Consider the following 25,229-nt stretch of genomic DNA (forward strand, 5'->3'; position numbering starts at 1 on the left):
GATGCCTCCCCATTTTATTCAAAAGTGGGAGAGGGATCTAAACATCTCACTCTCGGACAAGGAATGGGACTCTATCTTTCTTAAAACCCATAATAGCTCCATTTGTATCCAAGTTAGAGAAACGCAATATAAGATCCTGATGAGATGGTACAGACACCCCACTCTCTTACACGTCATTTCCCCATCCATCTCACCTACCTGTTGGAGATGTCATGGGGACCTAGGTTCTCTACTACACATCTGGTGGACCTGCCCCCTTATTAAAAATTACTGGGATGATGTAATCTCAACTTCCAAGGCTATTTTACATACTTCCGTCCCATCTGACCCGGCCTTTTGGTTACTAAATCATTCCACTATCCCAATCTCTACCTATAAGTCATCGCTATTACGACACCTGGGCAATGCCGCACGAGCAGTGATCCCCACAATGTGGAAATCTGTCAGCCCCCCCACAAGGTATACCTGGTTCTCCAGATTAGATTATTACATGAACATGGAAGATGTATTAATGAGCGCTGGGGACAGGCGTTCGGAATTTACTGCTATGTGGTGGCCTTGGATAGACTACAAGACATCTGAGTCGTATAAGACTTACATTTCCTCTGCGAAATAGAATAGATGACGGGAACTGCTTTTTGTCTCAATTTGTAATGAGGTCCTAGACGAATAAGCTTAACTCTTAAATCATTGCACATGTCTTACTCTCCTTTTCTTAACATACTCTGTTCAGTCACCCCAATCTTTTGATGTTTTCTTTTTCTTTTTCTTGTTATATACCTATCCTTTATTATGTTTCCTTAACCCAAAATGTTAATGTGGACTATAACTGTACTGAACATGCGACTATCAATCTGTGTACGCTCATGTTGTCACACCATTTTGCCATTGAATGTTACCCAGATAAGTTAACAACTTGTTATAAGTCTATATTGTTACAATAAAAACAGATTATACAAAAAAAATACAGCACTAAGTATCTACCTTTTGAGTACGAATAGTTGGATAAGTGCCTGATGCATATGAGTCTGATAACTATTGCTGCTGTTTTCTTTCGCTGTGTGACTGAATACGGTTAAATCCTTTATAAGGTAATGCAGTAATATGTTTCTCCTACATACTTGAAATGTATTTGTAGTTGATTATGTGCTCATATTGCTTATTATACTAATGTATAACCTGTGACTAACTGATAGTGTGATTGCTGACTTTACTATAATTCTGTCAGTTTTTCTGTGTATTCCGATCCTCAATGCTGGTGCAAGGCAGGGTAGGGTCGGATTGTGTGTCACTTTAACAAATTTTAAAGTTATTACAGTCACAAATTGTGTAGTAACACTGTACAGGTGTGTGATTTATTTATCATGTCTAAGAGCGGCAAGAGGGAGGAAAATACACTTTCCACAGCAGCATCAACACTCATTTCATGTTTGTCTTACAAAGCTGGGTTAACCTCTCAGGATCTGGTTCAAAAGGGATTATGTGCAAATTGGTTTAGCTGTCTTCGAAGCCTCTTAAAATAATCCGAGGCAAAGCACAGGTTCTAGTTGAACCTCCATGGCTACCTTTTGCACAGACATTATCCAGTATAGCTGGCGTAAAAGGCCATCTCCTATACCAGGAATAGGTTACCCTATTAACCCCTGCATGCAACATTCCTCCTGGGGTTATCATATCCACCACGGGAATTGGCAGCCTCTCAACATAGGCAGGCTGAAAGGCCAGTGGTAAGTAAATCACATAGACATGAAACAACATCTTCACAGTCTACATGTTTCAGATGAGGACTCGTCGGAGGATGAGGGCTCATCGCACTTCGGGTCTGCATACAGAGACGAGGAGGAAGGCCTCAGTTCAGTGGACATACCTGAGGTAATTAGTGCTATGAAAGCCATTTTATCCTTAGAAGAGGCAGTAGTGCCTTGGTTAAAAACTAAGGCACCTGTGTTTAAACATCCCAAAACAGGACTGAGTTTCCTGGGTCAGATCAGCTGATCAGCCTATCTGCAGTGGGAATTTACTCAATAGGGAGGCAAGGAAATCGAATTCCAATGATCTAGCTGGGGATTGTTTAAAAAAGGGAGGTGGCTCCCAAAGTAGATACGCATGTCATTAGATTGGTGCGAAAAATCTACATTACTTCTGCCTTCAACATCAATAAATTATGTCAGGATTAGAGAGTCGATGGTTTTCGGGGGAAAATAAATTTCCTTGTTTTGGGCAATCATAAGACCAGCCATGGCCTCAGCCTGGATGGCGTAAGCAGTGGCAGCCTGTGCTGATGCATTGGAGGAGGACCTTTCAATGGTATCTAGAAAGCAAAAATCCCATATTGCACATATCAAACGGGCAACATTTATGGAAGCAGCCTTGGATAGGAGTACAATTGTCTCTCAGGCATCAGCTTCACCAGTAACAGCTCGTAAAGCGTGTTGGCTACGAACATGGAAAGCTGACTCAGAATCCAGGAAGGTTCTGGAGTCTTAACCTTTTTTACTGAAGATATTCTTTTTGGGTAAAGAATTAAACAGTAATTTGGAGTCAGAAGTAGACTCCAAGAAAGTGAAGTTTCCTTCCACACACAAATTCAAGCCTAGATTTCCAGCTTTTCAGCCCTTTCGGAATCAAGGGAACAGGAAAAGGTGATGGCAAACAGTCCAGTAAGTCTGGTAAGACTAAAAAGTATTGGGCTACCAGAGGACTGGCTTCAAAATCAAAAGATAAGCCATCAGCCTGATGGTGCGGGCCCCCACGGGTGTGAGGCAGATTTCTTCAGTTTGCACAGATCTAGTAGCAGTCTACTACAGATGCCTGGGTGCAAGAAGCGGTATCTCACAGTTATGCATTTGATATCAAGAAACACCCTCATCAAAGGTCTTGTACCAGCCCATCTTCAGTGGAAAAGAAGGCCAGGGCTTTGCAAGGGGCAGTTCAGAAGTTGCTTCAGTCAGGAGTGATCATTCCAGTTCCTCCTGCACAATGAGAACAAGGTTTTTATTCCAACCTATTTTAGTCCAGAAGCCAAATGGGTCGTTCCGGCCCATACTCAATTTCAAAACGCCGAAAAAGTACATTTCGGTGCCTCGGTTTTCATATGGAGACGTTGTTCCATTATTATTTTTTATATACCTGGATATCCAGGATGCTTACCTATATGTTCCTATAGCACTATCTCATCCGTGCTCTCTCAGGTTTGTTATCCACCAGCATAATTTTCAGTTTCAGACCCTACCATTTGAACTGACCACAGCTCCCAGTGTATTAACCAAAGTTATGGTGGTGATGGCATCTTATATCCATTAGCAGGGGATAAGGATTTTTCCATACCTCGACTACTTATGGCACAGTCTCAGGAATGTCATCTGCAACAGACAATAGCCATATACAGAGATACGGTTGGCTCATAAATTGGGCAAAGTCATCTCTGGTTCAGTCCCAATGGATGACTCACTTGGGAGCTGTGTTACAATTGGGTATTAAGAGAACAAAATATCCATAAGTCTTTTAAGGATGGAGTATACTTTGTTCCACTCGATACATCTGCAATGTCTGATCTTTTCCAAGTGAAATGGTTTCATCAGACAATAAAAGCTCAGATTATCATCTTTCCTCTGGAAGTTAGGAGGTCAATAGGATGTCTGTAGCCACAAGACTATCCGGACAAAGGGATACTCCTTTGGATATCAGATTGGGAAACTTTGATAATGGATGCCAGCCTTCAGGGCTGGGGAGCAGTGTCAGGAAGGAGTTGTTTCCAGGGGCAGTGGACCAAGGAAGAAGTTGCCTGCCAATAAATAAATACATTTATATATATATATATATATATATATATATATATATATATATATATATATATATATATATATATATATATAATATGGCATTTATTCAGGCAAAGAACATCCTTCAGGGGAAAACCAGTTCGAATCTGCTCGGACAATGCAATGGCAGTAGCGTACCTCAACTATCAGGGAGGAACTCGCAGCCAAAACACAATGAAGAGGGTAAGTAACACGTTAAGGTGGGCAGAACTTCATTATCCAGCCTTGTCCACAGTATTCATTCCGGGAGTCCTAAACTGGGAAGCGGATTTTCTCAGTAGACATGCCATTCATGCACAAATGGGCTTTATACTACAAAGCCTTTCAAACTCTGGCAGACAATGTGGGTTACCAGATCTCATGGTGTCCCGTCAGAACAACAAAGTTTCCAGATACAGGTCAAGAACAAAGGAACACAGAGTGACCTTTTGTAGATGACCTATCAATGAGATGGAACTTTCGTCTGGCTCATGTGTTTCCACCAACCGCCCTGTAAACCAGGGTGATGCGAAAGGTAAGACAAGGTAATGGTGCCGTGATACTAATAGCTCCGGTTTGGTCCAGAAGGCAGTGTTACACAGATCTGTAGAGGATGTCGATGGATGCTCCATTCCTACTCCCTCAACATTCAGATCTACTGGCTCGGGGTCCTTGGCTATTACAAGCACTTGGATCAACTGTCTTTGACGGCACGGCTCTTGAGACTTCAATCCTGAAAGCAAGAGGATCTCACAACAGGTAATTTAGAAAAATGCTAGGGAAGTCTTCCTTAACTCGCATTATCACCGAATATGGCAAACCTATATTCAATGGTGCAGGTACTGGAAACTTGACCTTTTAGGTTTAAAAAATTTCAGGGTCTTAGCATTTCTTTAGGCTAAGGTCTGCGGATGGCTCCTTGAGAGTACAAGTGTCAGCATTGACTGTATGGTTCTAAAAGAAAAATTGCTAACCTAAGGGATGTGCGCGCTTTTTTCCAGGGAATGCTGCAGATTCAACCTCCTTTTGTTCCTCCTACAGTGCCTGGGGACTTAAGGTTAGATCTAAAGGCCTTTCAAGTTGTCCCATTTGAACCACTAAAAAGAGTGGATCTTAAATGGTTAACAGCTAAAGTTCTCTTATACGAGCTATTGCTTGAGCTAGAAGAGTTTCAGATATAGGGGCATTGTTATGTCGCCCTCAATTTCTGATTTTTTTTATAGAGATAGAGTGGTTCTCAGAACCAAATCTGGGTATCTTCCTAAAGTGGTGTCTAAATTCCACCTTAACGTAGAAATTGTAGTCCCGGCCTTCCAGGGGGCCGGCCCTTTCTGCATGAGATGCATCATTGAATGTAGTCCGTGCCTTAAGGATCTACTGGATCATACCAGTGCCATCGGAAAGACAGACACTCTTTTTGTTATCTGCGGATTTCACAAGAGAGGATGGCCTGCTTTTGAGCAGACACTGGCGAAGTGGCTTCGGATGAAAATGTCAGAAGCATATTCTCAAGCTGATCTCCCTGTTCCGGCTAATGTCTCTGCTCACTGTTCTCATAAGGTAGGTCCATCATGGGCAGCACAATGTGGTGCTTCAGCAGAACACATATGTAAGGCAGCCACATGGTCTTCCATTAACACATTCATTAGACTAGACATTATGCCTTTGATACCTTTGCTTCTCAGGATGCTGAATTCGGGCAAAGGATTCTCCTGTCCAATCAGGAGTGTCCCCACCACTAAATTACTTTGGGACATCCCAATGTTATCCTGTGGATAACCTGTGGACCCTTCCGGAGAAATATTCGTTATGTTAAGAGCTTACCATTGACAACGTTATTTCTCCTAAGTCCACAGGGATCCCACCCTGACGCACCTGATTTGAGGATCCTTTTACTCACTAACCTCTTCCTTCTTGTACGGAAGGGTGTGCGTGTGTGTTCTTCTCGCCTGATTAGGGCTTTCTATGATGCTCCTGCCTTGAGCTTTGGAAAACAACTGATTTGCCTTAGCCAGGAGGCAGGGATATATGGACGGGCCTGTTGCATGCTGGGAGGCCGAAAGCTTTGACCGTTTGGTGCAAATCCGCTGTTGCGTCGTTATATCCCAATGTTATCCTCTGGATCCTGTGGTCTTAGGAGAAATATCGTTATCAACGGTAAGTTCTTACCATAACAAATTTATTAGCTGGTGGTCACAATAATGTGACTCACCCGTGTATATTGCTTGATAAATCTCATAGTGTGTACCCAGCTTTAAAGCTGTATGCATCTTTATAGCAAAATACAGAGGCTGACCGGTAAATTTATGGACACATTTTTCATGTAACCAACTCTAAATCAGTCTGATACTAAACTGGTCTCTTTAAATCCTAACTGATTATATGGTCACCACATGTGTTACTTTGAGAAGATTAAAGTATCTCCTCCATAATTGCTTTTCTATTGGGAGTAGGGGTATAACTAACACCAGAGCGGCCTAAGCTCCTGCTATGGGTCCATCTGCACTGAGCCCCCCAAACTGTTCTTCGGAGCACGTGTGGGAGCCAGTGGGTCCCTGCTGGGCCATTCTGTCTAAGGGCCTTCTGTGTGTTAAGTGTATATGTTTCACAGTTCAGTAGTGCAACTGTACACCGTTATATGAACAGCACATCTCCATCACCTTTTATACATGGTAGACAGTTAAGAGCATGGAGTACACATGCCCAAAGGAGTAGTAAATAGGGTGTAGTAACTCCTTTGCCCAGGGGATAGATGTTGTCCATTCCAGAATGCATAGAGCATTTGATATGCCTAGGGGCACAAGCAGCTTTTGCTGATTAAAATGATATGCGACATGCCTATATTCTGTTTTTCTCCTGCAGGCTCCACAGGTTATCTACAGGATAACAGTGGGATATGAGGTAGCGACAGCGGATTGGCACCAAACGATCAAAGCTTTCAGCCTCTCAGAATGCAACTGGCCCGTAACTATATCCCCGCCTCCTGGCTCAGGCAAATCAGTTTTCTCCAACGTCCTAGAGGATGCTGGGGACTCCGTAAGGACCATGGGGATAGACGGGCTCCGCAGGAGACATGGGCACTTTAAGAAAGACTTTGGATCTGGGTGTGCACTGGCTCCTCCCTCTATGCCCCTCCTCCAGACCTCAGTTTGATACTGTGCCCAGTGAAGACTGGGTGCTTTCAGGGAGCTCTCCTGAGTTTCCTGTTAAAGTATTTTAGTTAGGTTTTTTATTTTCAGGGAGCCTGCTGGCAACAGACTCCCTGCATCGAGGGACTGAGGAGAGAGAAACAGACCTACTTCTCTGAGTTTCAAGGCTCTGTTTCTTAGGCTACTGGACACCATTAGCTCCAGAGGGATTGGTACGCAGGTCTCACCCTCGCCGTCCGTCCCAGAGCCGCGCCGCCGTCCTCCTCGCAGAGCCGGAAGATAGAAGCCGGGTGAGTATGAGAAGAAAAGAAGACTTCAGAGGCGGCAGAAGACATCTGGATCTTCATAGAGGTAACGCACAGCGGTGAAGCTGTGCGCCATTGCTCCCATTCACCTCACACACTTTGGTCACTGTAAGGGTGCAGGGCGCAGGGGGGGCGCCCTGGGCAGCAATAAAAACCTCTCTAATGGCAAAACTACATATATACATGTACTGCTGGGCACTGTACATGTATATAATGAGCCCCCGCCATGTTTTTAAGAATTTTGAGCGGGACAGAAGCCTGCCGCCGAGGGGGCGGGGCTTCTCCCTCAGCACTCACCAGCGCCATTTTCTCCACAGCACAGCGCTGAGAGGAAGCTCCGCGGACTCTCCCCTGCTTACTGACGGTGACAGTGGGTTTTTCAAGAGGGGGGGGCACATAATTGGCGCATATACATTCATAACAGCGCTACTGGGTAAACATTCTGTGTTTTTTCCTGCGTCATATAGCGCTGGGGTGTGTGCTGGCATACTCTCTGTCTGTCTCTCCAAAGGGCCTGGTGGGGAACCTGTCTTCAGAAAAGAGCTTCCCTGTGTGTGTGTGGTGTGTCGGTACGTGTGTGTCGACATGTATGAGGTTGAAGGCTCACCTAAGGAGGAGGGGGAGTGTATGAATGTAAGGTCTCCGTCGGCAGCGCCGACACCTGACTGGATGGATATGTGGAATGTCTTAAGTGCTAATGTAAATTTATTGCACAAAAGATTAGACAAAGCTGAGGCTAGGGAACAGTCAGGAAGTCAAACCATGTCTGTCCCAATGTCGCCGGGACCTTCGGGGTCTCAGAAGCGCACACTATCCCAAATAGTTAACACAGATACCGACACGGATTCAGACTCCAGTGTCGACTACGATGATGCAAAATTACAGCCAAGAGTGGCTAAATGTATTCGATATATGATTATTGCAATAAAAGAGGTTTTGCATATCACTGAGGAACCCCCTGTCCCTGACACGAGGGTACGCATGTATAAAGGGAAAAAGCCTGAGGTCACCTTTCCATCCCCACATGAGCTGAACGAATTATGCGAAAAAGCTTGGGAAACCCCAGACAAAAGACTGCAGGTTCCCAAAAGGATTCTTATGGCGTATCCTATCCCGCAAAAGGACAGAATACGGTGGGAATCCTTTCCTAGGGTAGACAAAGCATTGACGCGCTTATCAAAAAAGATAGCGCTGCCATCCCAAGATACTGCTACCCTCAAGGATCCTGCTGACCTCAAGCAGGAGGTTACCATGAAGTCCATTTACACACATTCTGGTGCAATACTCAGACCGGCAATTGCGTCGGCCTGGGTTTGTAGTGCTGTAGCAGCATGGACAGATTCCTTATCAGCGGAAATTGAGACCCTTGATAAGGATACCATTTTAATGACCCTAGGGCATATAAAAGATGCTGTGTTATATATGAGGGATGCTCAAAGAGACATTTGTTTACTGAGTTCCAGAATAAACGCTATGTCTGTTTCTGCTAGGCGAGTCTTATGGACCCGACAGTGGACGGGTGATGCCGTCTCGAAGAAGCATATGGAGTTGTTACCTTACAAAGGTGAGGAATTATTTGGAGAAGGCCTCTCGGACCTCGTCTCCACAGCTACGGCAGGTAAATCGAATTTTTCCCTTATGTTCCCTCACAGCCTAAGAAAGTGCCTCATTATCAAATGCAGTCCTTTCGTTCAAATAAAAGCAAAAGAGTACGTGGATCGTCCTTTCTTGCCAGAGGTAAGGGCAGAGGAAAAAAGCTGCACAACACAGCTAGTTCCCAGGAACAAAAGTTCTCCCCGGCCTCTGCAAAATCCACCGCATGACGCTGGGGCTCCCCTGAGGGAGTCCGCTCCAGTGGGGGCACGTCTTCGACTTTTCAGCCACATCTGGGTTCACTCACAGGTGGATCCCTGGGCAATAGAAATTGTTTCTCAGGGATACAAGCTGGAATTCGAAGAGGTGCCCCCTCGCCGGTTTTTCAAATCGGCCCTGCCAGCTTCTCCTTCAGAGAGGAAGTTAGTGTTAGATGCGATTCAAAAATTGTATCTTCAACAGGTGGTGGTCAAGGTTCCCCTACTGCAACAAGGGAGGGGATATTACTCAACCCTGTTTGTGGTCCCGAAACCGGACGGCTCGGTCAGACCCATTTTAAATTTAAAATCCCTTAACCTATACTTGAAAAGGTTCAAGATGGAATCACTCAGGGCGGTCATCGCCAGCCTGGAAGGGGGGGATTTTATGGTATCCCTGGACATAAAGGATGCGTACCTTCATGTTCCAATATATCCACCTCATCAGGCGTACCTGAGATTTGCGATACAGGATTGTCATTACCAATTTCAGACGTTGCCGTTTGGGCTTTCCACGGCCCCGAGGATTTTCACCAAGGTAATGGCGGAAATGATGGTGCTCCTGCGAAAGCAAGGTGTCACAATTATCCTATACTTGGACGATCTCCTCATAAAAGCGAGATCTCGAGAGAAATTACTGAACAGCGTGTCACTTTCATTGAAGGTGTTACAGCAACACAGCTGGATTCTCAATATACCGAAGTCGCAGCTGGTTCCTACAACTCGTCTGACCTTCTTGGACATGATTCTGGACACAGACCAGAAAAGGGTTTTTCTTGCGTCGGAAAAAGCTCAGGAACTCATGACTCTGCTCAGGAACCTGTTGAAGCCAAAACAGGTGTCAGTGCATCACTGCACTCGAGTCCTGGGGAATATGGTGGCATCATACGAAGCCATTCCCTTTGGCAGGTTCCATGCGAGGACCTTCCAATGGGATCTACTGGACAAGTGGTCCGGGTCACATCTACAAATTCATCAGCGTATCACCCTGTCCCCCAGAACCAGGGTATTTCTCCTGTGGTGGCTGCAGAGTGCTCACCACCTAGAGGGACACAGGTTCGACATTCAGGACTGGATCCTGGTGACCACGGACGCAAGCCTCCGAGGTTGGGGAGCAGTCACACAGGGAAGAAATTTTCAATGTCTTTGGTCAAGCCTAGAGACTTGTCCCCACATCAACGTCCTGGAGTTGAGGGCCATATACTACGCCCTACGTCAAGCAGAGGCATTACTTCGCGACAAACCAGTTCTGATCCAGTCAGACAATGTCACCGCAGTAGCTCATGTAAACCGCCGAGGCGGCACAAGGAGCAGAGTGGCAATGGCGGAAGCCACCAGGATTCTTCGCTGGGCGGAGAATCATGTAAGCGCACTGTCAACAGTGTTCATTCCGGGAGTGGACAACTGGGAAGCAGACTTCCTCAGCAGACACGATCTGCATCCGGGAGAGTGGGGACTTCATCAGGAAGTCTTCGCCCAGATTGCAAGTCGGTGTTGACTGCCCCAAATAGACATGATGGTGTCCCGTCTCAACAAAAAGCTAAAAAGGTATTGCGCCAGGTCAAGAGATCCTCAGGCGGTAGCTGTGGACGCCCTGGTGACACCGTGGGTGTTCCGGTCGGTCTATGTATTTCCTCCTCTTACTCTCATACCCAGGGTGTTGAGAATAATAAGACAAAGAGGAGTGAGAACAATCCTCATTGTTCCAGATTGGCCACGAAGGACCTGGTATCCGGATCTGCAGGAGATGCTCACAGAAGATCCGTGGCCGCTTCCTCTAAGACAGGACCTGCTGCAACAGGGGCCCTGTCTGTTCCAAGACTTATCGCGGCTGCGTTTGACGGCATGGCGGTTGAACGCCGGATCTTAGCGGAGAAAGGTATTCCGGATGAGGTCATTCCTACGCTAATAAAGGCTAGGAAGGATGTGACATCTAAACATTATCACCGAATATGGCGAAAATATGTTTCTTGGTGTGAGGCCAGGAATGCTCCTACGGAAGAATTCCATCTGGGCCGCTTCCTTCACTTCCTACAAACTGGAGTGAATTTGGGCCTAAAATTAGGATCTATTAAGGTTCAGATTTCGGCCTTATCCATTTTCTTTCAAAAGGAATTGGCCTCTCTTCCCGAAGTACAGACGTTTGTGAAGGGAGTGCTGCATATTCAGCCTCCTTTTGTACCTCCGGTGGCGCCTTGGGACCTTAACGTGGTGTTAAGCTTCCTTAAGTCACATTGGTTTGAACTACTCAAAACGGTGGAGTAAAAATATCTCACTTGGAAGGTGGTCATGTTGTTAGCCTTGGCTTCCGCTAGGCGAGTTTTGGAATTAGCGGCTTTATCACATAAAAGCCCCTATCTGGTTTTTCATATGGATAGGGCGGAATTGCGGACTCGTCCTCAATTCCTACCTAAAGTGGTCTCATCCTTTCATATGAACCAACCTATTGTCGTGCCTGTGGCTACGTGTGACTTGGAGGATTCCGAGTCCCTTGATGTGGTCAGGGCTTTGAAAATTTACGTGGCCAGAACAGCTAGAGTCAGGAAGACAGACGCACTGTTTGTCCTGTATGCAGCCAACAAGGTTGGCGCTCCCGCTTCAAAGCAGACTATTGCTCGCTGGATCTGTAACACGATTCAGTAGGCGCATTCTATGGCAGGATTGCCATTACCAAAATCGGTTAAGGCCCATTCCACTAGGAAGGTGGGCTCTTCTTGGGCGGCTGCCCGAGGGGTCTCGGCACTACAGCTGTGCCGAGCTGCTACTTGGTCGGGGTCAAACACCTTTGCAAAGTTCTTTAAGTTTGATACCCTGGCTGATGTGGACCTCCTGTTTGCTCAATCGGCGCTGCAGAGTCATCCGCACTCTCCCGCCCGTTTGGGAGCTTTGGTATAATCCCCATGGTCCTTACGGAGTCCCCAGCATCCTCTAGGACGTTAGAGAAAATAAGATTTTAAACCTACCGGTAGATCTTTTTCTCGTAGTCCGTAGAGGATGCTGGGCGCCCGTCCCAAGTGCGGACTGCTTCTGCAAGACTTGTATATAGTTTTTGCTTACATAAGGGTTAGGTTATGGTTTAATCGGTTTTGGACCGATGCTATGTTGGTTTTTCATACTGTTAACTAGATAGTGTATCACAAGTTATACGGTGTGATTGGTGTGGCTGGTATGAATCTTGCCCTTGGATTAGCTAAAATCCTTTCCTCGTACTGTCCGTCTCCTATGGGCACAGTTTCTCTAACTGAGGTCTGGAGGAGGGGCATAGAGGGAGGAGCCAGTGCACACCCAGATCCAAAGTCTTTCTTAAAGTGCCCATGTCTCCTGCGGAGCCCGTCTATCCCCATGGTCCTTACGGAGTCCCCAGCATCCTCTACGGACTACGAGAAAAAGATTTACCGATAGGTTTAAAATCTTATTTTTTCTTTGGTGCAGCAGGAGCCGGACCATGGTCAGTGAGCTGCTAGTTTTTAGCAGCCATAAGCTTTTTTTTTATTTTATTTTTATAGTTTTTTCTCTAGCATTCATAAGGGATATTGGGGAGACTTGGTACGATAGGGTATAGACGGGGTCCAAAGGAGCCGGTGCACTTTAAATGTCTTCACTGGGTGTGCTGGCTCCTCCCCTCTATGCCTCCTCCCACAGGCAGTTTAGAAAAAAGTGCCCTCAGGAGAGGATGCACATCTCTGCAGCTCCAGAGAGTTTTCTTCAATTTCTTTTAAACTTTTATTATTTTTGGTATGCTGTTTGGGCAACAGCATACCTGCACCGTGGGAAGTTGGGGGGAAAGGGTGCGGTCACCGGCCTTGCGAGGTGCAGAGCCTCTTCCCCGCTGCAGGACCACCGTCCTAAGAGTTTGTTTGTTAAGCGGGGCACTGCAATCGCAGCACGCCGCGCACCCCTAACACTAGCCTGAAGGTGACAGCTGTTGTGAGTACAAACCGGGGGCACTGCTAGGGGGGGTCCCCCGGTTCAAAGTGCGGCTTAACACGGACGCAGCATGCAGGACCTTCCTTGGCTTCCTTGGGGGGAGCCGTTAGAGCCCCCTGTGTAAACTGGCTCAGGATGGCTTAAACTAGCACTGGTGCAATGTTTTTAAGCATGATTGGAGACATTGCCAGTATAAAAAACGCAGTAGCTCCGGCACCATTCGGGGGGGGGGGGGGGGGTGGAGCTACCTCAGAGCGGGACCAGAGGCATTTTGGCACTTTCCTCTGCTTACTGCAGCAGCAATCGGCACACACAGCTCTTCCTGACTCCCAAAGACACGCTGGAAAACTGGCGTAATGTATAAAAAGGGCACTAGTGTGTGGTCTAATGTGAATAAAGAGCAATATAGTGTGGTGTAATGTGAATAAGGGCACTACTGTGAAGAGTAATGTATATAAGGTAAAATGGTACTATTTTGTGAGGGACACTATCACATGATAAAATGTGAATGAAGTTGCACTGCTATGTGGCGTAATTTGAATTGGTGGTACTATTGTGTGGCCATGGCCCTTGCCAGCAAGAACGCACCTCTTTTTGGGCTGTGCGCCGAATGTGCGCACTGTTCCTATTTAAAATATAGGGGGTTAGGAGCACCAAAATGAGGACTGCTATGGGTGAGGGGTGATGGTGCTGGGAAAGGGGTGCAGGGTCAGAGGCGGAACTAGCGGTGCTGCTAGTGGGAACCAGCCAAAATCCTGCCTAGGGCATCATATTGGTTAGGGCCGGCTCTGCCAGAATGGCCTCAGTATGGATACCAAATTATCTCTTTAATCATAGCTCCACGTAGTCCTGACCTTCTCTTGCCCACTCCAGTATCTACAGTCTACCAGAAAAGAGTGTGGTCTTGTGGTGAAGGGGCATTGCTGGAGCTGATCTTGGCATGGCCTGCTGGGTCAGGGTTGTGACCCAAGTTGCCCAGATGTCCTACTGTATATTACACTGTACATCTTCTGCGGCTGATTTTACGGGTCTATTTTGGTTTTAATTTGCCACAGAGCCTGTATAAATTGCATGTGTTTTACATTTAAAGAGATTAGTTGGTAATCCTTCTCCTGTACATGATTCCAACATTATCTTCATTGTTTATCATGATTCATAACCTGCTTCATATACCTTCTCACAGGACATCGAGATGATCTTCAGTAACATTCTAGACATCCATGAGCTAACAGTGAAGCTCTTGGGTCTGATTGAGGACACTGTGGAGATGACAGATGAAAGCAGCCCACATCCTCTGGTAGGAAGCTGCTTTGAAGATTTAGCGGAGGTAAGGATTGTGGCTTGTTACCGTCTCTCAGTTCCCTCATGTCTCCGAGGCAGTAATTGTCCGATCGGGGAGGGAGGGGGAGGGCCCGCCCGCCCTTCACAAAATGTGTCCCGGTCCAGTTCTGTAGTGTAGATCGCTATATGAATTACACACATCAATCTACTTTTATACATTGCATTTCTTTAAAAAGATTGGGAAAGTTGTACAGTTTGTTGTTGTTGTTGTTGTTTTTTTAATCATTTTTGGCCTAATCTCAAATTAAAAAAGAACTGTTGTTCCTTGTCCACCGCTGGCAATTAAATTGTTTAGATATTTGAATGAGCCCTCAGGCTCTGAATTGGATATTTGGTTTGATTATTCCGTAGCAAGGTCGGTTATCAAAAACCCTAATTTCTAGATGGCCCCTCTTATACAGAATAGTGAATTAGACATCACATCACTTGATTCAGTGTGGAAACCCCTCTCCATTCCTTCCACAGGAACAAGCTTTTGACCCATATGAAACCTTATCCCAGGACATCCTTGCCACCCAGTTCCAAGAACACTTTAATAACCTCATGGCTAAGCCTACTGTTGCTCTCTATTTTCAGGTGAGTGTTTGATTTAATTGCATATTCTAGTGTTTTGTAGGAGGTCCGTCACTTCACTTACGGTAGTTGGCCGTCCCGGGTTGTGTCAGTCCACGTCCTGCTCTAACCCCACTCTAGGGGACTAGGATAATAATTTACGTCTTTACACTGGAATGTAAACGGTGTATGTGTGCTGTGTATTTCATTATTGTATGGAGGACCGCTGAGATTGTGTTACGGGAAGGGTTTAATAGTTTCATTTCCCAGTTTTATGCAGAGTGCCTTAGTGATGCCTGGTGAATTTATAGACACTCTCCTCAACATAAGGTGAAGGTTAGGATTTTTTATATTTGGAAAACTGTGATTAATTGGCTGTAAAATGTGCAGCGTTTATCTTGGATTATGATATGAAGCATGTGTTTGTTTAAGCTGTTTTCCTGCTGGCATGCAGCATTTTAGAAACAGAGTGTGATATCTGCTATTGCGGCACCCACGGCTAACAGGTCACCTTTTGGACGCTGGTTCTAGATGGCGTGGAAAATTATGTAGGGTTTGGTCATTCCCTGTAGTGAACACCAGGGCCCCTTCACTACATACCACCTCTCTGGGGGGTAAATAATAAAGCTTCTAAAAGTGAAAAGAGGTGATGTTGCCCATAGCAACTAATCATATTCTCTCTAACATTTCCTAGGATGCAATAAATACATCTTTTTACTTTTAGAAGCTATAGTAAATTTACTTCTGGGCCTCCAGACAAACCCATTTTATAACCAGCTTTCTGCAACTCTTCCTTATTACCAAGAGGGTAATTCAGATCTGATCGTAGATGTGCTAAATTTAGCCCATCTACGATCATTTTCTCATATGCGGGGGACGTCCAGCACAGGGCTAGTCTGGCCCGCATGTCTGTTCCGGGTGGTCTTCAGTATGCCGGCTGTCGGGATCCCGGTGCACAGTTTACCGGCGCCGGGATCCCGACAGCCGGCATATCGACACTTATTCTCCCTCGTGGGGGTCCACAACCCCCCTGGAGGGAGAATAAAATAGCGTGGCGCGCGTAGCGAGCCCGCAAAGGGCTCATTTGCGCTCGCCACACTGTCGGTAAGCCGGCGGTCGGGCTCCCGGCGCCGGTATGCTGGTCGCCGGGAGCCCGACCGCCGGCATTCCATACTACACCCGTCTGTTCCCACCCCCTGCAAGGGTGCAAAAGCATTGCACAGCAGCAATGTTTTTGCACCTTCTGTGTAGCTCCCTGCCAGCGCGCAGCGCTACTCACGGCGTCCTGCCCCCGCAACGGTCTGGACACACCTCCGTTGTCTGGACCGCGCCCCGCCAATGGCGTTCTAGCGCCGTTGGCATGCCCCCTCCCGCCCCGTGACCGCCTCTGCCTGTCAATCAGGCAGAGGCGATTGCAACTCTGAGACATTTCACTGGGCTCCCGGGGTGCGCACTCCACATAGGGATTCAGACTGCGATCGCTGCAGTGATCTAGTCTGAATTAGGCCCCATGTCTGTTACATTGCGATGAAAATATTGTTCACACCAAAGCTATTCTGAACAACAGATTAGTTTAAAATGTCAGTTTGTGTCCCCCCATCACATTATTATCTTTTAATATAGTGTGAACATAATCCACAATGCTGTTCTCCATGCAACAGTCTGCAGAGCCCTACCACCTTACAGGAGATTACAGAAGTGATCCACCCCTTGTAGTCAGTCCTGCTTTACATGCGTAGCAGACACGGCTGACCTTTCCCATTGTCTGTCGGAGAAGCTGGCTCACTAGTAGTATACGTGATTTTTGGATGTGATGGGGAATAGGCACAGTGCAAGCAGCCAATATATACTAACTACCATAGGGCTCCTGAAGTGCTGCTTATGGACAAACCAAGGGCAAGAGCTTGGCTCCCTGCTTTGTGCATGGTAGGAGTGAGTTAAGAAGGGCTTGTCCAATGTACAGATGAAAGATTGCAAGCCGCTAACGCTCTTAGTGCTGCAATGGTGATAAATTCATGTGCTCTAAAGAAAACAAAACATTACTTTGCAAATAGTCTTATCAATTGGTGAGAGGTACATCTGGAACATGTTAACAACAATTTGAAAGGTTGAACTGTTATGGTGTCTAGTTCCTGTAAATCTTTAAGCTCTTAGGAACGCTTTGGAAGTTATTGAACATGATCTGTTCTTAGTTGTGTGGTGTTTTTTTCTTATCATTTCATTTTCTAACACTGTGCTCCAGAAAGTTTACTCTAAGACCTCCCCGTGCCCCCAGCACAACCTCTTGTTCAGACTTTTTCTCAGAAATGTTTCCTCCTGGTGCTATGCAGACGCTTGCAATGTTTTATAAAAATGTTATTTAGTAAGTGACTGCCCCCCTCCCTTCCTCACAGAAGGTAGAACCATCATGGTCCTCAAAGACTCACATATGGAATATAGTGTAACCTACTTTAGATGGAACTTGTCCTGCTGTGACTCCTGGACGATCATGTAGTTGGAAGAAAGGGGTGGGGGTGTAATGTTGCCCTGCATTAAATAGTGATGTTAGCTATACTACAGTGCCTCTGTAACTGTGTGTATTTTCCCGTAGTCCATATCAGATGGCTTTAAAGAAGCATTGAGATACGTCCTCCCGCGTCTGATGCTTGTTCCTGTTTATCACTGTTTGCACTATTTCGAATTATTAGAGGTAAGGAAAACGGAGATTGGATATTAAAGAAATTTTTTTTCTTTCGCAAAAATTTGTTTAAGAATATAAAAAAAGGCACAAAAATGCAATTAAGAATAACATGCATTAATTGCTACTTTCAGTCTATCCCAAACGAGTAATAAATATGCGATATAATGTATGTATCTTATATCTGCCGGGCTTTATTATGGTCCTGAGAGGAGCACTAGTGTACCCTGGCTGGTACTGGCAGATTAGCACAATTTATTAAGCGAGATTTCCACTTCTTTGTTTTAAGATGTTACAAGAACGCAGCAAAGACCAAGAGGACAGAGAATGTCTGAAACAAGCCATCACCGCTCTACTGAACCTCAGATGTAGCATGGAACGCATTTACAATAAGCACTCGCCGCGACGCCGACCCGGGTAAGAGAGATCGCAAATGTACCAAGTGCTTATCTTATGGATGATTTTACTAGCAGGATAGAATCTAGGAAAAATTGATCATGGTGTTATTTAGCTGTAAGTTTGGTAACTCTGTGTGCACGCCTCTGGTGACCAATCATTTGACCTGCAGAGCCACAGATATGGTGCGCCAAGGATCTGGTGGACCACTCCTCCCACACACCCCATAGTTTCCACTACACATCTTGCATGCAAATATTATTCTGTCAAATTGTTGCATATATGGAATTACAAGTCACACGTCATTTCTGGAACATCATAGACTTCATCTGTCGTCTGTAAAAAGTGGAAGCAGGCCCGTTGTGGATTAGACCAATGCATTCTATGCTGTAGTGGTGTCTCTGGTGCCTTGTGAATTGATTGTGTGTCTTCTTACTCATCTTGGACTACTGTACAAAGCAGACGCATTTGCCGTGTGTAGTCGACATGCGCACTCTTAATTTTGTTTTGTTTTCTCTTACGTCCTAGAGGATGCTGGGGACTCCGTAAGGACCATGGGGTATAGACGGGCTCCGCAGGAGATAGGGCCCCTAAAAAGAACTTTGACTATGGGTGTGCACTGGCTCCTCCCTCTATGCCCCTCCTCCAGACCTCAGTTAGATCTTGTGCCCAGAGGAGAATGGGTGCACTGCAGAGAGCTCTCCAGAGTTTTCTGTGGAAAAATAATTTTGTTAGGTTTTTTATTTTCAGGGAGTCCTGTTGGCAACAGGCTCCCTGCATCGTGGGACCGAGGAGAGAGAAGCAGAGCTGGCTTGTTAAGTTGGGCACTGCTTCTAAGGCTACTGGACACCATTAGCTCCAGAGGGAGTCGGAACACAGGTTTCACCTGGGGTTCGTCCCGGAGCCGCGCCGCCGTCCTCCTCACAGATGCCGAAGATAGAAGCCGGGTGAGTATGAGAAGGCAAAGAAGACTTCAGGCGGCAGAAGACATCAGATCTTCATGAGGTAAGCTGCGCGCCATTGCTCCCAGTCACACACACACAAGCAGGCACTGAAGGGTGCAGGGCGCAGGGGGGGGGGGGCCCTGGGCAGCAATATTCCTCATATTTGGCATTAATAAACATGGATTAGGCTGTGGCACAGTAAATCCGGTAACCCCCGCCATTTTTTCTATACAAAGTTGATGGGACCGAAGCCCGCCGTCGGGTGGGCAGGGCTTGATCCTCAGCACTAACCAGCGCCATTTTCTCCACAGAGACTGCATGAGGAAACGCTGGCTCCCTGTTCCCTCCCCTGCTGAGCTTCACAGGCTGGAAAAAAGAGGAGGGGGGCACTTTGGCGACGCAGTGAGTGGAGATTACAATTATATACATATAACAGCGCTATCTGGTCATATATTCCAGTGTTTTTAAGCGCTGGGTGTGTGCTGGCATACTCAATCTCTCTGCCTCTCCTAAGGGCCTGGTTGGGGTTTTGTCCCCTTATAGGTTACTCCCTGTGTGTGTGGGGTGTCGGTACGTGTGTGTCGACATGTCTGAGGCGGAAGGCTTCTCCAAGGAGGAGGTGGAGCAAATGAGTGGTGTGTCCCCGTCGGTTGTGCCGACTCCAGATTGGATGGATATGTGGCATACGTTGCATGCAAGTGTGACATCTTTACATAAATGGTTTAGGGGGGACATCAGGCGGTCAATCCTCAGATTGGACCGACTCACAGGGCCCGTCGGGGTCTCAAAAGCGTCCCTTGACACAAGACACTACTACAGACACGGATTCTGATTCCAGTGTCGACTATGACGAAGTAAAATTGCACCCTAGGGTGACTAAAACCATTCAGTGCATGATTGTGGCAATAAGGGATGTGTTGCATATTGTGGATGAACCCTCGGTCCCCGACACAAGGGTACACATGTTTAAGGAAAAGAAACAGATTATTAATTTTCCCACATCTCATGAATTAAATGAGTTCTTTGGAAAAGCTTGGGAGACTCCGGATAAGAGACCGCAGATCCCCAAAAGAATTTTTATGGCATACCCTTTCCCTAAGCAGGACATGGAGTTTTGGGAATCACCCCCCACTGTGGACAAGGCCCTGACGCGCTTGTCCAAGAAAGTGGCGCTATCGTCTCCTGACACAGCGGCCCTTAAGGACCCTGCAGATCGCAGGCAAGAAACTACATTAAAGGGTATTTATTCTCATACGGGTGCTGTGTTAAGACCGACGATTGCGTCGGCATGGGTGTGTAGCGCAATTGCAGCTTGGGCAGATGAGCTAACAGATCAATTTGATACTATGGATAAGGATGCTATATTCCTAACTCTAGCCCATATAAAAGACGCAGTCTTATTTATGAGGGATGCTCAAAGAGACATTGGATTGCTAGCTTCCAGGGCCAATGCCATGTCTATCTCAGCGAGAAGATCCTTATGGACTCGCCAATGGACGGGTGATGCGGATTCCAAAAAACATATGGAAGTACTACCCTATAAGGGTGATGTATTGTTTGGGGATGGGCTGACGGACCTGGTTTCCACAGCTACAGCAGGTAAATCTAATTTTTTACCATATATTCCCCAACAGCAAAAGAAAGCAACACCCTATCAGATGCAGTCATTTTGGTCGCACAAGTCCAAAAGAGGTCGGGGATCCTCTTTCCTCGCCAGAGGTAAGGGCAGAGGCAAGAGAGCACCTGCTTCGGCAGGTGCCCAGGAACAAAAGTCCTCCCCGGCTGCTCCAAAAGCCATAGCATGACGCTGGGACTCCCCTGAGGGAGTCCGCACCGGTGGGGGCACGTCTTCGACTTTTCAGTCGGGCCTGGGTCAGTTCGGACCTGAATCCCTGGTGTTGGAAATAGTTTCCCAGGGTTACAAATTGGAATTCGAGGATGTGCCCCCGCGCCGATTTTTCAAATCGGCCCTACCAGCTTCCACATCGGAAAGGGATGTAGTGTTAGCTACAATTCAAACGCTGTGTATACAGCAAGTGATAATCAACGTTCCCCTGCACCAGCAGGGAAGAGGTTACTACTCAACCGTATTTGTGGTCCCGAAACCGGACGGTTCGGTCAGACCTATTTTGAATCTGAAATCCCGAAACCTGTACATAAAAAGATTCAAATTCAAAATGGAATCTCTCAGAGCGATAATAGCCAACATGGAGGAGGGGGAGTTTATGGTGTCTCTGGACATAAAGGATGCGTACCTTCATGTCCCCATATATGCCCCCCATCAGGAATACCTGAGATTTGCTGTACAGGATTGTCATTACCAATTTTAGACGTTGCCGTTTGGACTTTCCACGGCCCCGGGGATTTTCACCAAAATAATGGCGGAAATGATGGTGGTCCTGCGCAAGCATGGAGTCACAATTATCCCATACTTGGACGATCTCCTGATAAAAGCGAGATCAAGGGAGAAATTGCTGAGCAGTATGGCGCTCTCTCTGAGAGTGCTCCAGCAACACAGTTGGATTCTAAATCTACGAAAGTCACAGTTGATTCCGACAACTCGCCTACCGTTCCTAGGTATGATACTGGATACGGAACAAATGAAGGTCTTTCTCCCAATAGAGAAGGCCCAAGACATCCAGAACATGGTCAGAGACCTGCTAAAACCGAAAAGGGTGTCAGTTCACCAATGCACTCGAGTTCTGGGGAAAATGGTGGCGGCCTACGAGGCCATTCCCTTCGGAAGGTTCCATGCAAGGACTTTTCAATAGGACCTTCTGGACAAGTGGTCAGGGTCCCATCTGCACTTACATCGGAAAATAACTCTGTCCCCAGGAACCAGAGTGTCCCTCCTGTGGTGGTTGCAAAGTGCTCACCTGCTGGAGGGTCGCCGGTTCGGGATTCAGGACTGGATCCTGGTTACCACGGACTCGAGCCTCCGAGGATGGGGAGCGGTCACACAGGGAAAGACTTTTCAGGGTCTTTGGTCAGACCAGGAGTCCTGTCTACACATCAATGTGTTGGAACTCAGGGCCATTTACAACGGCCTTCGACAAGCGGAGAGTTTTCTTCGAAACCTACCGGTTCTGATTCAATCAGACAATGTCACAGCAGTGGCTCATGTGAACCGCCAAGGCGGGACAAGAAGCAGAGTCGCGATGGCGGAAGCCACAAGGATTCTTCGCTGGGCGGAAAATCATGTAAGCGCTCTGTCGGCTGTCTTCATTCTGGGAGTGGACAACTGGGAAGCAGACTTCCTCAGCAGACACGATCTCCATCCAGGAGAGTGGGGACTTCATCAAGAAGTCTTTGCAGACCCCCTCAAATAGACATGATCTCGTCACGCCTCAACAAAAAACTTCGGAGGTATTGCGCAAGGTCTCGGGACCCTCAGGCAGTAGCAGTAGACGCACTGGTAACACCGTGGGTGTTCGAATCGGTCTACGTGTTTCCTCCTCTTCCTCTCATCACGAAAGTGTTGAGGATCATAAGACGAAGAAGAGTACAGACGATACTCGTTGTCCAAGGCTGGCCTCGAAGGGCCTGGTACTCGGATCTACAAGAGATGCTCACAGGAGACCCCTGGCCTCTTCCTCTGAGGGAAGACCTGTTGCAGCAGGGGCCCTGTGTATTTCAAGACTTACCGCGGTTACGTTTGTCGGCATGGCGGTTGAACGCCGAATCCTAGCAAAAAAGGGGATTCCGGAAGAGATCATCCCTACTTTAATAAAGGCTAGGAAGGAGGTGACGATAAAACATTATCACCGTATCTGGCGAAAGTATGTGTCTTGGTGTGAGACCAAGAATGCACCTACGGAAGATTTTCATCTGGGTCGTCTTCTCCACTTCCTACAGACAGGAGTGGATATGGGCCTGAAATTAGGCTCGGTTAAGGTACAGATTTCGGCCCTCTCGATTTTCTTTCAGAAGGAATTGGCTTCTCTTCCAGAAGTCCAGACGTTTGTAAAGGGAGTGCTGCACATCCAGCCCCCTTTTGTGCCTCCAGTGGCACCATGGGACCTGAACGTGGTGTTGCAGTTCCTAAAATCACACTGGTTTGAACCGCTTAACAAGGTTGAGTTGAAATTTCTCACTTGGAAGGTGGTCATGTTGTTGGCCTTAGCATCAGCAAGGCGAGTGTCAGAATTGGCGGCTCTCTCACACAAGAGCCCCTACTTGATTTTTCATGTGGATAGAGCTGAATTGAGGACACGTCCGCAATTTTTGCCTAAAGTGGTTTCTTCGTTCCATATGAATCAACCTATTGTGGTGCCTGTGGCTACCGGTGACCTGGAGGATTCCAGATCCCTAGACGTAGTCAGGGCCTTAAAGATTTATGTAGCCAGGACGGCTAGAATTAGGAAAACAGAGGCACTGTTTGTCCTGTATGCGGCCAATACGATTGGCGCTCCTGCTTCAAAGCAGACTATTGCTCGCTGGATCTGCAATACGATTCAGCAGGCTCACTCTACGGCTGGATTGCCGGTATCAAATTCGGTTAAGGCCCATTCCACTAGGAAGGTGGGCTGTTCTTGGGCGGCTGCCCGAGGCGTCTCGGCTTTACAACTTTGCCGAGCGGCGACTTGGTCGGGGTCAAACACTTTTGCTAAGTTCTACAAGTTTGATACCCTGGCTGATGAGGACCTAGCGTTTGCTCAGTCGGTGCTGCAGAGTCATACGCACTCTCCCGCCCGATTGGATGCTTTGGTATAAACCCTATGGTCCTTACGGAGTCCCCAGCATCCTCTAGGACGTAAGAGAAAATAAGATTTTAAACCTACCGGTAAATCTATTTCTCCTAGTCCGTAGAGGATGCTGGGCGCCCGTCCCAGTACGGAAACTCTGCAAGACTTGTTTATAGTTGTTGCTTACATAAGGGTTATGTTACAGTTGACATCGGTCTAGGACCGTTACTGTTGTTTTTGTTCATACTGTTAACTGGTTATGTATGTTCCAGGTTACATGGTATGATTGGTGTGGGCTGGTATGAATCTTGCCCTTGGATTGCTAAATCCTGCTTTGTATTGTCCATCTCCTCTGGGCACAGTTCTCTAACTGAGGTCTGGAGGAGGGGCATAGAGGGAGGAGCCAGTGCACACCCATAGTCAAAGTTCTTTTTAGGTGCCCTATCTCCTGCGGAGCCCGTCTATACCCCATGGTCCTTACGGAGTCCCCAGCATCCTCTACGGACTAGGAGAAATAGATGTACTGGTAGGTTTAAAATCTTATTATTTAATGATATCTTGGGGTAAACGTGTTATTTGTGCTGCCAGGAGCTTATTCGATGGGTGTGCAGGTAACCCATTAGTACAACACACATATTAGGCATGATCCTAAGTCGCACAAAATGCCGATTTCTTCAGCGTCCACTAGGGGGCACGGGGAGAGACGCTAGGTATAGGCTGGCTGAGGACTGAGTCTGGGCACCAAAGAGTTACAGAACTCTTCCCAGCAGCCCTCAGTCCTCCCCTCTCCTATACCCCTCCCCTTGACCGCGGCCCGCCAGTTTTTGTTTTTTGTTTTCTTTGGTGCACGGCAGAAGCTGGGCACCTTGCGTGCAGAGCTAAACTAAGCTCCCTGTTACAGATTTCGATTCTTTTGAGTAACTATGAGGCATCCCTTTGATGCCTGCATAGTTACTCCACCGCCCAGCCCCTGCGGCGGCGACAGCACCGGCGACTGGGTTGGTGACTTCCGCTGCGGGTCTCCAGGCAGCAACACACCTCCCGGAGCCCGCAGTCGCGACCAGGCAATGGATGGTGAGTAGACCGGCTCCCTGGCTCCAGGCAGCTGCAGCAATCCATCCCACGGAGGAGAGCGTAGGGTGCAGGCGCAGTGCTAGCCCAGGTTGCTGCGCTTAGTCACTAGAACACCAGGGCATCAGCGACAGGCACAACGCTGCGTCCCTGGAGTCCTGACGTCTGAGGGGGAATGAATCCTTGGCTGTAGCTCCTCTCCCACCCCTGAGGCTCACATTTACACTGTAATCTGCCTACCTGGGGGCGGTCTCCTCCTCCTTCTCTCTTCTCCTCCCTCAGGATGCTGGGCAGCCATTATAGGCACATTGCTGCTCCAGATTCAGAAGGAGAGGGACCCTCAGCCTTTCTCTCCCCAGTACCTCGCTCTTCAGCCTGGTTCTTCGCCTGCTCCTTCCTGCTGCTTGGTAGCTGGATTGGTAGCTGTGCATTGAGAGTTTCTGTGTGCATGTAGAGTATGCCTGATATATTCTGCAACTCACTAATAGGAACAATCTGTTGTTCCTTTGATACCTGTTATTCCATTGATACC

The 25,229-nt window shown here is 47.2% G+C and overlaps 1 protein-coding gene across 1 annotated transcript in view; it reads left to right on the top strand.

The window, feature by feature from the left end:
- Positions 1-25,229, top strand: part of SOS2 (SOS Ras/Rho guanine nucleotide exchange factor 2) — a 181,934-nt gene that overhangs the window by 99,227 nt on the left and 57,478 nt on the right. The window contains exons 6-9 of the mRNA XM_063947620.1: positions 14,215-14,358; positions 14,838-14,948; positions 17,515-17,613; positions 17,891-18,018. Of these exons, the coding sequence (XP_063803690.1) occupies positions 14,215-14,358; positions 14,838-14,948; positions 17,515-17,613; positions 17,891-18,018 (482 nt within the window). The remainder of the gene's footprint in view (positions 1-14,214; positions 14,359-14,837; positions 14,949-17,514; positions 17,614-17,890; positions 18,019-25,229) is intronic.

This window comes from Pseudophryne corroboree, chromosome 12 (genome assembly GCF_028390025.1).
Source record: "Pseudophryne corroboree isolate aPseCor3 chromosome 12, aPseCor3.hap2, whole genome shotgun sequence".
NCBI classification, from domain to species: Eukaryota; Metazoa; Chordata; class Amphibia; order Anura; family Myobatrachidae; genus Pseudophryne; species Pseudophryne corroboree.